Consider the following 14,727-nt stretch of genomic DNA (forward strand, 5'->3'; position numbering starts at 1 on the left):
AACTTGTTAGTGGTCTATTTTTTTTTCTTTCAGTTTTGTTATTAACAAAAAACATTCATATTCAATTAATTAGTTTCTTAATTTTTTGAACAACCCCCTTCGCTCCATTCTTTCTCCTAATCACTGAACACATTCCAGGCGCAGAAATTGCCCTTGCTTTAATCCCTGGATAATGGTCTGGAGTTTTCAGGGTACTTTCTGTATGTAAAGAAAAACCTATCGACAGGCATATATATTCTTTTTTTTATATTGTATCTACCGTATTATTATAACTGTTGTGTGTTGTGTGTCTGCTACTGGTTGATATGTTTCCTTCGGGATCAGTAAAGTATCCATCCATCCATCCATCCATCCATCCAAGTTCCAGTAAGGGGTAACGGTAATGCCACAGTATACAAAGACATTTTAGGTAATTAGGTAATTGTGTTCTTCCAGCTTTGTGACAGCAGTTTGATGTTCCCACAGACACACCTCAAAATGTTGTGGATAGCCTTCCCAGAAAAGGGAGGCTGTTATAGCTGCAACTCCATATTAATCCCAGTGGTTTTGGAATGGGATGTCCAAAAAGCTTATATGGGTGTGATGATCATGTGTCCACATACTTTTGGCCACATAACGTGTCTGTCAGTAAAGCACTGTTAAACTAAAACTTTGTTTTTTGGATCCTAATATATAGATTGTTAGTCAGGTGACCATAAACCTGACATGAGTTTGATATTCATATAATTTTACACAAATAAAAGATGGTTTCTAATGGTCATGAGTGACCATGATTCTTGGTATATGTACACGGAGAGCTCTGCCCCCCTGATTGCAAGTTTAAGTGCAACACTGCGCACTAGCTAGAGCAAGTGCTGCAGAATCTAGATTAGCATACAGCATGCTGACAAAATTACAGGGCTTAATGAGCCCTGAACGACACTCAGTGCATTAAACTGCTCCCGCAGCACTTACCACCACCCCCCTCACAGTGACAAAATATATCTGCCTTCATATCCAACATGCTCGCTGAGCCAGTCAATGCTTATTGATCAGGACAGCGAGCCCATAGTTTCAATAGCAGCATTCGTAACCGTGTTGTAATTGTGGTGCAAATGAAGGCGAAAAATACAGAGATTATCTGAGATCAGGGCTATTTCTAGAACAAAGCAGGAACGCAAAAGAGTAAATGATGGCTTTTAATGCTGCTTCAAAAGCATTTAACACTGTTTAAATAGGGCTTTGGACACAAGATGATGATGTTCTTGGTTGTTCTTAATGTTAATGCTCTTTGATTTATGAGATTGGTTTCATGAAAAATCAACATCGTTATCCTTTAACCGCTATTAAGTCGTCTCAAATAGTCTTAAAGTCAACCTGAAATCAAAACGCATTCTTTTTACCCTGTTTGTTTTAGGTATTCTGACTACATTGTTTATTTGAATTCTCACAAGAGTTAATGAACAGATATATCAGGTTAATTGTGATGAAGAAAAACTACTTACCAATTAACATTAGCATATTAATGTAGGGCTGGAGCTGGAGGCTTACTCTTTAGGGCACAGCACTGGTGTTAAGAGGTTAAAGAGTCAGTAGCACAAAAATTAGCAGCGAGCAGAAGAATACATTTGAAAACATGTTTAAAAATATTAAACTTTATTTCCCTTTTTTTCTTAAAAGAATTGGTTTGGGGGGAAAGGGAAACTGACTGCTTTCTAGAATGTGAGCTAAAACTACAGATAAATAGTACAACAAAGGATGTTGATGGGGACTTGTCTTATGTTAGGTATTTTCTCCTCAGTGGACGATGTGCTAACATGTTACTTTGTTAGAGGAATATATTTCCACTGTTTCTGGGCCTTCGGCTAGAGTCTGCTTTCTCAGTCATTCATTATCTGACCTTAATTGTGCATTCTTGGCAATGTGCTCATATTTCTTAGTGGCAAAGGGTAGAAATTTCTTTCTCACTAATACAGTCTTAAAATACAAAAGCAGCATTATTAACTTTAATAAAATTGTCAGGCTTTATATTTTCTAAACGTAAAAGGACCAAGTACCTGGATGGTGAACAGTATACTGGCACCTCGAATGGTTAACCAAGTACTCCACGTACATTCCTAGTTGGTTTCATGTCCTTGGTAGGCCTTAGTGATAAGGCAGTGTAATCACTTACCAACAACTGAGAAGTAACCAGATGATGATGCTTTAAAGGTGATAATAGAACTAGAGCGCACTAACTGTTAAACAGCTTGCTAAATATGTTTGTATGCAGGCGTGCAACCTCATAGTCAGGTTTTTGCTTGAAAGAGAGAAACTGCCTGATAGATCTTTCTTCTATGCATTGTACTGCTATCTTTTCCACTGCCCTCCACCTTCCTCTTGTTTTACTTGATGATAATTGTATCCTGAGTGTGTGGAACCAAAAATGAATGGCAATGTGCTTTGGAAAAACATCCAATCTAAAGTGACTAGGTATTACCCTAGCAGCCCACTCTAGCCCTGGAAGTAGTGAAAATTCCTTTGATCCAATCTTTAGCCAGAAAACAGGATCAGCACAAGGTAACAACAAATGATATTAAATGTATACATAATGTTTTATTCTCTTTTACTGTTAAAACATTAGGTTGTTATGGGGCTTTAAAAAGCCATTAGGCTATGGTAGAGTAAATTCCTTGCTGTCTCTGCTGTGAGTTTCCCCAGAGTGTGCTTTACTGTCTGAAAAAAATGCATGCATGGTTAATAACACGACCGTGGTGTGGGACGACAAGCAGCAGTAAAAATGTTCGTGGCAATATCTGTATTTTTGAGTTTGAAGAACACGCTAACAGAGCCACTTGCCTAAATAGCAGAGCTGCTTCTTTCAGTAATCACTCGTCTGTCGCTGTCTGGTCACTTATAGTCTGAGTTAATGTTACTAAGAAAGCATAAGGACCCGCTGGACTCTCAGCGTCATGATAGCCTTTAGTCTTGATTTATCCTTTAGCATAGTAGTCTGCTAGCTGGGCCTGTGTGCGCTTCCATTGGTCAGTTGTATCACTCAGCAGCGGGGTCTCACGGGTCATTGTCATCTAACCAAGCCAGAAAAAACATTGAAAGTCACTGATACTGACAGCGTGAGCGATGGTGATGTTTACTGAACTTGCGCTCAGAGATGGAGCGCGAGTAAACAGGGCACATGTATGAGACAAACAACGCAAGATGTAAAACAACATTCAGCTCCAGAGAAGCTGCTGTGTGCTGCTGTGTTAACACCACAAGTTTATCTCGACACTGTTCTGCTTTGAACTGTTTTGCACAATAAAGATATTTTACGTTTACTTGAAGTTGTTAAACATGGTTCTTATTACAAATTATATAATGAATATTAAATATATACATTAAACAAAAAATATTTTCTTAAGCATCTAATAAATTTGATCCAAAAAGTAAATGCCATCTGGCTAAGCTGAGTTTTTTATTTGTGATGCAGAACATTAGTTATTGAGTTATCGGTACTCAGTATCGGCCAATACTAAAGGACCAGGTATCTGTATCAGAAGGGAAAAACTGGTATCTGTGCATCTCTAATCTTGTACCAAGGGGTGCGGAAAAATATTATACATTAATATCATGTTTCATCTCCCTCTCTCACCACCTCGCCTATCATCAGCTAGATCAGAGATACCATGTTTCTTTGGTAAAAGCACAATTATTTCAGATTCACATTGACTAAATTGGGCTTTTCTTTCAATTATCTTGGACTTAAAAGGCTTTTTAAATGGGGTTATGGTGAGTCCCCATTGTCAGTGGAAGAGCAGCTGTGTTCTCGGTTCTGGCTGCCTTTCACCCACTCTACCTGCGGTACCAACGAAAAAGGACAGAGAACAAGCCGAGTATTTTACGATGATGGATTCCCAAGCAATTCTCTGAACTTATTTCTTTTTCATGCGGGGCTGTAAATGATTGGGCCCCTGGTCGGGCGGACGGCTGACACTTGAACCTCATGGTTTTTGGAGATAACATTTAAAACAGTGAGGAGAAGCGAAAGGTCTTGAGGAGCTGCTGTCAGCCGCAAGAGACTCCGACTCCTCCCGGAAGCAGAAAACGTGCCTGGCACGAGCCAGGTTATTTAAAGAAGAGTGATTAATGAGTGTGGAAATGGCACACGCACGAGTGTACACTTGTACACACTTGCATGCTCATGCGCGCACACACACACACACACACACACACACACCTGAGCAGAGCGCTGGATCAATTAGAAAAAGAGCAGTTTGAAGATATAGAACATTAATCATGTTCTCCCACCTGAGGAGTAGGAGGAAGACAGATGAAGTGTCTGTGTTTCTGTCTTTCTGACACACTATCTAACTCGCCCCCTCTAACAGCCGTCCATGCTCTCTTTATGTCTGTCTCTCGCCCTTATTGCCTCTCTCTCTCTCTCTCTCTCTCTCTCTCTCTCTCTCTCTCACTCAGTTCCTCCATCCCTCTCTCAATATGTCTCTATCATTAGGTTGTAGCATCTAAAAAGTTGAAACAGCAGTGCCACAAGCTGTAGTGATTCACCACTACACTCTCTCATTCATGCTAGCCGCTCACAGGGCCTGTTCGTTTGTTTTGGTGCAATTCCCCAGCCTTGCTTCACACGCTGGAGCAATTAAAATCTCTCCCCTCAAAGGCTCGGCGGACGATCACAGCCACAGCATCGCTTTTTTTAAAATGAAGATTAAAGGAGAAGAACAAATATATCTTCCTTATTAGTTTCCTCACAGTGTGAACAAAAGTAAAGTGACATTTACTTTGAAAAAGTAAAATGAAATGATTCAATCGGCGCTGATGCCCTCTCGGTTTCCAGTCTTATCCACAGTGAGGAGAACAACTTATTGATTATTGCTGTTTATGAAAGATCTGTTTAGTTCCAAAGTGCAACTAGTGCAATTGTCAAGACCAAAGAATTCACGAATATACAGAAATGCAGGATATAAGGATATACAGGAAGAATAGGTTTAAGTGGAGGGTCAAGATGGTATTAGGGTTATCACAGTAGCACAGTATTGTCATGACTGCTGTACCAGGATCAGTTGTACTATCACAAAGGGGGATACCAAACTGATATTATCATCATGGACTGAACACCCAGTTTTATGGAATAAGACTATAATAAATATTATATTCGAATGCAAAGAACATCTCTGATATTTAAATTAAGTATTTTTATCATTACTTCAAAAACAAATGTTAAGGGAGTCATATCCTGAAATACTGAATTTCCCTTGCTTGGTTGAAATATATAATGTGTAAACATTGTTTCTAGTTTCAAACCATTCACTCCCTAGTCCATGCTTAGGTCATGTATATGAACTAAGCTGCCTAAACAGTCTTTTATAAATTATTGTTTATAACAAGTTCATATTCTCTCGTTAAGCCTGTTGCCTTTTTACCCCCCTAACCCCCCAATTCACTTTAAAGTTATACGTTGTGTTTCTGCCCAGTAGCCGAATCCTCTTCATTCAAACAGCCACATTTATACAACAATCTCCTCTGTCATTTCATCACAATAAATGTGGTAATAATGTAATATCAATTAAAAGTTCAGTTATGCTTGTGGGAACACTAGTATCTTGCTATGGTGTGCTTGAAATAAATCAGTTATCGAACCTCAGGGGTTTTTTTTTTGTTGTTTTTGGTCACTGAGGGCTGTTTCCACTGTAATCATCACCAGACACCGGCCAGTTCCCCGACTGCTTGTTTTAGTGATGCACAATGTAGGACCACTAATCAGAACAAAGAACATGTACATGTATCAGTCGTAAAGGCACAGTAACAACATCAGCCTGTTTTAGTTAGGTGATGTATAGAGAGGTTAGAAAATGGTCATGCATAAATGAATTATGGCTATTTTTGGTCAGACGAATGTTTATAATAACAAATTATAATGCATGAAACATATAGGATATGGGCCCTTAATAAATCAAGTAATTTAGTAATGTAAACATGGCCTTACACAGGGGTCGGCAACATGCGGCTCCATGGCAAAATTGGATTTTTAAGTAAAAATAAAATAATTCTCCTTTGCAGTAAAATAAAGCTGTGCTGATCGATTCAAACACAGTTTTAACAACAAAGGGTCTTAAATGTTGGTGTTAATGTAGACTACAACTGCTAATTCACCAACTTTTAACCTTTAACACAGAAAACAAACTCACCTAGCTAGCAGCTAAAGAAAAGGCAAAGAGAGAGGTTTAAGGCAGATATTGATCATTTGCGTTTACAAGCACGCTGGCTGGTTTCCTGATACGTTTAATCTGCAATGAGAAACTGTCAAACACTTAAAAAGTCTTGAAGCTGAAGTCAGTTTCTTGTTCGAGTTTGCACGTTCAACCTTAAATGGTGCAGCAGTTACATTCTGGCACGTCAGGCAACATTTAAGGTGGAACGGGCAAGTTTAAACAAGAAGCTGGCGAATGAGCGGCGACGTCAGCCTCGTAAAAATCAAACATGAGAGACAATTCTACTTCTGTTTTTTGCCAGAGATGCGAGAAAAGAGGCTATAGTTGTGCTAAACCGTAAGCACAACAAAGTCTGTGTTTCCATGAATTCTATATTTTTTAGCCTATAGTACATCAACACATACTGAGACATATTTACAGCTAAGCTGTAAAGTGGGTATAAAATGTTGTGGTTCCCCGGGTTTGTTCGCTTCGCTTATAGACAGAGTGGCTACGTAGTAAAAAACTGGACATGCAGAATAGGGTAGTGACTTGTTTACCACATTACACAAACCTATGTGCTGTTGCATGCGTATCTGAGTATTCCTTTGTCATTGTGTCCCGCCACTTTGTGTATGTCTTCTTTATGTGGCGTGTACAGTTGGGGGTGCTAGGTAAAATTCGGTAAGTAGAATTCCAATGAATTAATTAGTGCTTTGATTGTCCAGTGCCTGTTCATTCAATAACATTAGTGTTAATTGTCTTCATGGGTCAGTGGGAGGGTCTTTTTCATGGGTCAGTGTGTGCAGCCGCTTTCAAGTGTCCTTGCTCTGGGTTAGCGCTGGGCAGCTCCCTGATCAGCCAGCTCTGAGATTGCCCCTGTGTTTTTCAGCCGTGGCTGCTAAATTGGCTGGCAAGTTCAGGTGTGTGTGAAATGATATTGAGCAAGGCGCACTAGACGGGAAGCTCCGGTTCCACAATAACGACCGGATCAATAAACTCAGCCTGCCTGCTCAGACATCGATTCTGGGGAGAAATTAAAAACGTAATTTGCAGGGTAATTATTTGGGACAATGCTTAAGGGATGACCATTGCTTTGATCACCTCTGGAGTCAGGATTTGTTGCTCAAATTGAACTTCCAAATTGGACTGAACAAAAAAAGCAAAGAATTCTTCTATATTAATTTATTCCCTGTTTCTCGTTTCTATCCTGCAGGTGTTTGATTGCCGATGAGGTAAGCACATTCTCACATCGTTTTTTTTCCATTTGTTTCATGTAATGAGGTGAAGCAGGGTGTAAATTGCACTCGTAAAAATAAAGGTGACTTAAAGGTTTCTTTCGAGTGAGCCAAAAATCTTTCCTACTTCACTTCAAAACTACAAAGAGTTTTCTATTCCGTTCTCGCTGGCATTCTTAAAAATTTCTCTTGCCCATGAGGAGCTGCTTACGGTTTGTGTTAACATTAGGTTTGGGGTCAATTGACTGCGAGATTCAGGCTGCCGACTCCCTCTGTTTCTATATTATCAAACTGTCAGCTCAGGCCACCTGGTAGCATCTGTAGCACTTTTGCTAAGAGTCTAAAATGTTCAGTAATGCAAAGGAAAGCATAGAAACATGTAGACGAAGACATCAAATTTGACATTTTTAATTTAAAGAAACATGACTTAAAGATTCAGGCATATCTGTTTTACGATTGACAGAATATAAATGTAAACTTCAAACAAAAATGGATTCTGTTAACCATGTTTACATTAATCAAACCAGTGAACTCCCTTAAGTCCCTTAATGGTAAAGCTGTAGGGTTAATAAAAAAAATATATAAACATTGTATGAAGTTATTTATCATTAGACATCATGGTAAAATTAGTGGTAGAGCATATAGTAACCCAGATGAAGCTTTGATTACCTTAGAGTAATGAGTGTGATCTTCCACATATTTTGATCCAAAACTAGGGACATACCAAAATTCCAGCCACTGGAAATAGTCAAAAATACTATAAGATGCTGTAAATATAGACTTTAAGACTTAATAATAAGACTTGGTCAGTGTGAATGCATTGAAACAGTTTCAGCAGCAGAGTACATGATATTGGCGGTCTTATATTTATATTCTCTGTTCATGCCAAGTATCGAGAGATACAACACCCAAGATCTTCTCTATTACAGGCTTTATACTAATTGAAAATTCAATATCCTGCTCGTACAAATACAGCAAAACCACAGAAGCAGAAGGACTGGTACCCAGTAGCACACTAACGCCATCTGTAGCCTTTTTGTTTTGGATGACCAGCCACTCTCCATTGTGTGTTGATCTTGTGGTACATACTGTAAAAATTCTGTTGCATGTATTTTATGTAAACAGGTTATGTTTACGCTAATATTTTAATGTTTTCAGATGAGTGTGTTTGTTTCAATTCTGGCCAAAAATCGCAACACCTTTCCCTCACATCCCTTAGTTCTGACTGATACATTTTATCAGACTTGGACCTTTGCCTGACCGGAAGTAGCACTAGGACAGTTGTGATTGGCTGACAGGTGTGTCAGTCATGATTTTGCAAACAGTTCCGTTTAACTTCTCTCAGTTCGGTTTCAAGCCAGCCAGTTCAATTGATGAGCTAAAGCTAAACATAATTTAGCAGATTTTATAAATAATTTATAGAGTTTATTCACCCTTTAAGCTGACTTTTAATTCTTTGTGAATTGATTGTGTTGAAACTGACTTCAGTGCAGATTAACGGTGACCATTGAAAGGAATAAGCTCTGATTTGAGATGAAACCTGCATAGACATAGCGATCCAGTTTTGTTCAGTGTTGTGTGTACTGGACGGTGTTTCTGGGCTCTGCTGTAGATGGGCTTGGGGAAGACCGTGCAGGCCATCTCGGTGGCATATCTTTACAGGCAGGAGTGGCCTCTCCTCATCGTGGTGCCGTCCTCGCTGAAGTACCCCTGGATCGAGGAGCTAGAGCGCTGGGTCCCCGAGCTCATGCCTGAGGACATCAACCTGGTGGAGAGCAAAGCTGACATTACGTACGTTTTTCATTTTTTACTCCTACAAATTTATAATTTACATCAAGAGAGGAGAAATTTGGCAAATTATGAAAACACTTAGGACAAACTCCAGGCTTCAAGGTAGCTGCTATGCCTCTTTTTAGCTGTGTAATATACTTTTACATACTGTTATATATAAAAGTTAAATATAAAAGACGGAATTAGTGTCCAATCACAGGGCTGATGTAGGTTGTCCTGACCACACAGCTTAATAAACCAAAATTAGCTGAATGCACATCGAGCAGTAAATAGAATAAGAATCATAACCTCTGTAAAATGTTACCATTTGAAACCTGGATAATGTTTTAGTGAGTGGATACAGTGAGGATAGTCTGCAACGTCACTTGCATGTAAAGCTTGTTTCACTGCTAGTGCTGTTGTGTGTAGTCCTGCTTTAGTGGTGTAGCAGTCTGGGAACTGTGGACTGAGGGGTGTCAATCATCAGAATATGATGGCCATGCCCAGGAAGTTCTCAGATAGATTGTAGAAGCGTATTATAAGCCATGTTTTATTATATATGTCTTGTTTTTTTCATTTAATATTCAAAGCAGACATTGTCTACATCATAGGTGGCCTGTCTGCATCATAGGTGGCCTCATTTTTTTTTAACATGGCGAATTGAAACAACTGTCAACTGAAAGGCTGCTTTCTTATAATGCCCAGTTTGAGCTTAGCCATTGCAGTATGACTGGTGATGTCTCTCATATTTTCTAGAAGATCTGTACTTTTTTAATGCCGTTCTATAGTTTGAGCTGTGGCTTTGTGCACAGACCGGGGCCTGTTATGACTAATAGGCACTGCAAGTTGCTCTACAGCAACCCAAACTAATCTGTCGGAGAGTGGGAGAGTGAGAATCTGAAATCTTCCTGGGCTGCTGAGGTCAGCCAGCAAAATTCATACTGCTGCCCAGTGGCACGGAACCTTCCCAGCAGAAGCATTACACAGAAACTAAAAAGCCTTTTAAAACATTTAAGGGAGCTGACATTCAGCGGGAGTGCTGTGCTGTGTTCGGCAGAAGCCCAGGCTCTTCTGCCTGGGTGACGGCTGGATGGGCAAGGCGAGGCATGCAGGCGTGGGGTCGCGTTGTCTTTTTGCCCGTTATCGATGCTTCTAAAAAGAGCTTCACAAATTGGTCTGCTCATCCCGAGGATCTCAGCCCAGGGTCGAACTGACCCTCGCCTCGCTGCCATGGCAACGACTTCCCGATGGCCTCGTAGCGCCGTATGCGACGTTTTAACTCTGATGGCCTACAGGACAAACTCGGTGCAAACACCGCTTTTAAAAAATGACCAGTGTTATGAGAATTGTCACAGGAGCTGAGGCATAGCGGTACTTTGGGTGAAAAGGTTATTTAGTGAACTGGCTGTGCTGAATGTAAAGTGTAGTAAAGGTCTTTGAGAGTGAGTCATTTGTGTTATTTTTCAAAGTGGTTACACCTGTTGGAGTTTATGCTCATGAATTAAATTTAAAGTGAATAGGTTTTTTTGATTTTGATTGATTTTTCTAATCAGTCAGCCAAGGCAAGTATTCATGTTCTTATCCAGTCCAAGTCTTACGACTCCGGACCCATGAATTCTGGTCTTAAAGACTCCAGACCTACATTTTGTGCCGTTGCTCAATGTCGTCATGCTGACTTTGCAATGTCACAGAGCTGTCAAGCTTATGAAAAGCATTAATTAGAGGAGACTTCAGCTCGACTCACTTCTATTGTGGATACTGATGTCAACAAAACACAAAGATCTGCACATTTGCACATCATTTATACTTATGAAGACCTTCTTCATTTGTCTTTCCAAGTCAAGATACAGTCAAAAATTTGTAAAAATAATTGTTTAGACATAGAGGGCTAGAAATCAAAATATGTAACTTTTTTTTTGCTTTCTTACCCAAACTAGCTACCATTACCATGATGACCTTGGTGGAATTTGAGGGGCAGTGTTATTGAAGCATATTTGCGCTTCCTTTCTGTGTCATTTTAGGGGGATCAGTCAGAGCAAAGTGACAGTGTTGGGTTATGGACTGCTTACCACTGACGCAAAGCCACTCTTGGAAGCCCTGAACAAGCAGCGTTTTGGCGTAGTCATTGTGGACGAGTCACACTACCTAAAGTCCCGGAACGCAGCGCGCACAAAGATCCTGGTGCCGGTCATCCAGAATGCAAAACATGCAATCCTGCTCACAGGAACTCCAGCACTGGGCAGACCAGAAGAGGTAATGTCTGTCTGAAGGAGGTGCGCTGTTATGCTGAAGGTTCTAGTTCTTATTGGTGGTCCGCTCCTTCAATTTCTGAATGATTGATTCGTTATATCCCAGATGACATAATGGCTTGTTTACTATAACAGCGGTGATCGCTCCCTTGCTTTACTCTGTGTTAAACCTCAGACAGTTCTCTAGCACTGTATGACATGGTGTTAGCTAAGGCTGTTCAGTATTTTCAATTTTATTAATCTATATTGTCTGGAATATTCAAATATTCTATAAGAATAGTCAGCAAAGTTTTAAACTGAAAAAAAATGAAACCAGCACATTTGCTGACCTAACCTACATTGAGTTTAATGCTAGGTGCAGTGTGAGTACATTTTCCCTTCTGCTCTCGACAGCGAACTACTTTTAAAAAGAAATGCAACTGAGAGCTTAATAGCTAGTTACCAGTCCAGTGCTGGTAGAAACTTACTTGAACTCCACTTGGAGCTAAGACAGTGTATAGTGTAGTGCATCCTTAAATTAGGGTAAATAATGCAGTATGCAAAAAGTCTGGCCTGCAGAGCTGGACCTCTGCTATAAACCACTGGTGACTAAACCACTGAAGTACATAAACGTCTCAGTAATTAAAATTCAGATGGTCATTTTTGAATATATTATAATATGTTCACTTTTAATATTTAATAAAATATTTCCGATGTTATTGAATATCTGTTGCAGATTATCTATAAACATAGGCCAAAGTACATTGTATATCTCTACAGAAACCATTCATTTAAAACAGAATATTTTGATAAAAAATGTCAATAATAGGCGCTATAAGTGTTACCTGCATGCAACCTTGGTCAGAGAAGTGGGCAGGTGGCTTTATTTGTTGAGCACATGGCTGATCATTGTGGGTGATTGTTGTTTTGATTGTGTTGTGAATCCACTGACCCCATTGAGATGCTCATCAGTATTGTGATATGTCACTACATTCAGGATGTTGTCCTCATCAAGTGCTCTGCCGAAAATGTCATCCATCCAAGTTTTAGATCATAAGCTGGGCATCACGCACTTAATATCAGACGTTTACAAAATTTGTTGTGTTACTGTCGTGAGGGTGCATGCATTACGTTAAAAAGTTCGGACGGTGAAATGTCCCAAATCTCATTACACGCAACACAAACAGAGCTACACTGGATTGTTTGTGCTTCATGCACAAACCAAAAGCATAGCAATAACGGAAAATAGTGAATATGTGGTTGAGCTATTTCAATCACTTTTTCAGTTACATCATTGAAAATATCCAGTTGTTCCAGAGCTAATTTGGAATGCTAAAGATTGACTCATTTTCAGATCATCTACTAGGTCACTTTATCAGATCATCTGTGCCGTCATTTGTTTCAGACCTAGAAAATCGTTTATCACAGGTGTTGTTTTACCAAGTCATGTAATGCTGTATTTGGCTGGTTTAGGTGGATGTTGTTTGGGTTTGTTCAGGTTGTTCCAGTGGCCCCAGTATTTTATAGGTGTAGATATTTACTTAACCTGAGGGCTCTGGCTGAGACAGGCTCTCAATACTGAAGACGCCATATGCTGAGAGGAGATGAATTTACTGCTGGAGTCTGGAGCCTAGGGTTACTGGAGACAGTGTGTGTCTGAGTCTGTTTCTTTGTCTTATCTCGTATTGCTCTCTTTTGTGTGTGTGTGTGTGTGTGTGTGTGTGTGTGTGTGTGTGTGTGTGTGTGTGTGTGTACACTATATTGCCAAAAGTATTCGCTCGTCTGCCTTCACACGCATATGAACTTGAGTGAGATCCCATTCTTAATTCATCTGATTTAATATGATGTCGGCCCACCCCTTGCAGCTGTAACAGCTTCAACTCTTCTGGAAAGGCTTTCCACAAGGGGTAGGAGTGTGTTTATGGGAATTTCTGACCGTTCTTCCAGAAGCGCATTTGTGAGGTTAGACACTGGTGTTGGACGAGAAGCCCTGGCTCACAGTCTTCACTCTAATTCATCCCAAAGGTGTTCTATCATTTTGGGGTCAGGACCCTGTGCAGGCCAGTCAAGTTCTTCCACACCAAACTCGCTCATTCATGTCTTTATGGACCTGCTTTGTGCATTGGTGCGCAGTCATGTTGGAACAGGAAGGGGTCATCCTCAAACTGTTCCCACAAAGTTGGGAGCATGAAACTGTCCAAAATCTCTTGGTGCTGAAGCATTAAGAGTTCCTTTCACTGGAACTAAGGGGACGAGCCCAACCCCTGAAAAACAACCCCACACCATAATCCCCCCTCCACCAAACTTTAGGCTTTACACAATGCAGTCAGACAAGCACCATTCAGAGAACACATCTCCTCTGCTCTAAAGTCCAGTGGCGGCGCTTTACACCACTGCATTCCACGCTTTGCATTGTGCTTGGTGATGTAAGGCTTGGATGCAGCTGCTCGGCCATGGAAACCCATTCCATGAAGTTCTCTACGCTGTTCTTGAGCTAATCTGAAGACCACATGAAGTTTGGAGGTCTGTAGCGATTGACTCTGCAGAAAGTTGGCAACCTCTGCGCACTATGCCCCTCAGCATCCGCTGACCATGCCCTGTCATTTTACATGGCCAAGCACTTCGTGGCTGAGTTGCTGTCGTTCCCAATCACTTCCACTTTGTTATAATACCACTGACAGTTGGCTGTGGAATATTGAGTTGCAAGGAAATTTCACGACTGGACGTCTTGCACAGTTGACATCCTATCACAGCACCACGCTGGAATTCACTGAGCTCCTGAGAGCGACCCATTCTTTCACTAATGTCTGTAGAAGCAGTCTGCAGGCCTGGGTGCTTGGTTTTATACACTTGTGGCCATCAAAGTGATTGGAACACCTGAATTCAATGATTTGGATGGCTGAGTAAATACTTTTGGAAATATAGGAAAAGGTAAAAACATACTTTTAATGTAAGTCAGTGGAACCAAACTTTTTTCCAAGTAGTTTTAGGTAATTTCTTTTGGTCCTCATGGAATTTATATAGGACTATGGGTCTTTTCAAATTACGTCAGAAACTGAAAAATGTACTGTGTGTGTGTGTGTGTGTGTGTGTGTGTACGTACGTACGTACATACGTAGGGGGAGCCTTATTTTAACCGCACTTTGGCATTTTTGAGCATTAAATTCAATTGTTTTGAATTCTGTTTTAATGAAAAAAATAATGATTTTTTGTGTATGCATCTGTTCAGAGCTGTGTTTTCTAGTCATATTAGGATTGCTAGTCATTGGCTAGCATTATTGAGTTATGCTCAAAATTAGTTGAAATGGTCTGTACTGAGTCACT

General features: G+C 40.2%; 1 protein-coding gene across 3 annotated transcripts in view; it reads left to right on the forward strand.

Annotated features, from left to right (window-relative positions):
• Nucleotides 1-14,727, forward strand: part of zranb3 (zinc finger, RAN-binding domain containing 3) — a 98,677-nt gene that overhangs the window by 10,998 nt on the left and 72,952 nt on the right. For 2 of the 3 annotated variants that reach the window (XM_017694574.2, XM_037534321.1), the window contains exons 2-4: nucleotides 7,384-7,402; nucleotides 9,018-9,196; nucleotides 11,197-11,428. In XM_017694574.2, the coding sequence (XP_017550063.2) occupies nucleotides 7,384-7,402; nucleotides 9,018-9,196; nucleotides 11,197-11,428 (430 nt within the window). The remainder of the gene's footprint in view (nucleotides 1-7,383; nucleotides 7,403-9,017; nucleotides 9,197-11,196; nucleotides 11,429-14,727) is intronic. The other variant, XM_037534320.1, reaches the window with a different exon arrangement.

The sequence above is a fragment of the Pygocentrus nattereri genome, chromosome 25, assembly GCF_015220715.1.
Source record: "Pygocentrus nattereri isolate fPygNat1 chromosome 25, fPygNat1.pri, whole genome shotgun sequence".
Taxonomy (NCBI): domain Eukaryota; kingdom Metazoa; phylum Chordata; class Actinopteri; order Characiformes; family Serrasalmidae; genus Pygocentrus; species Pygocentrus nattereri.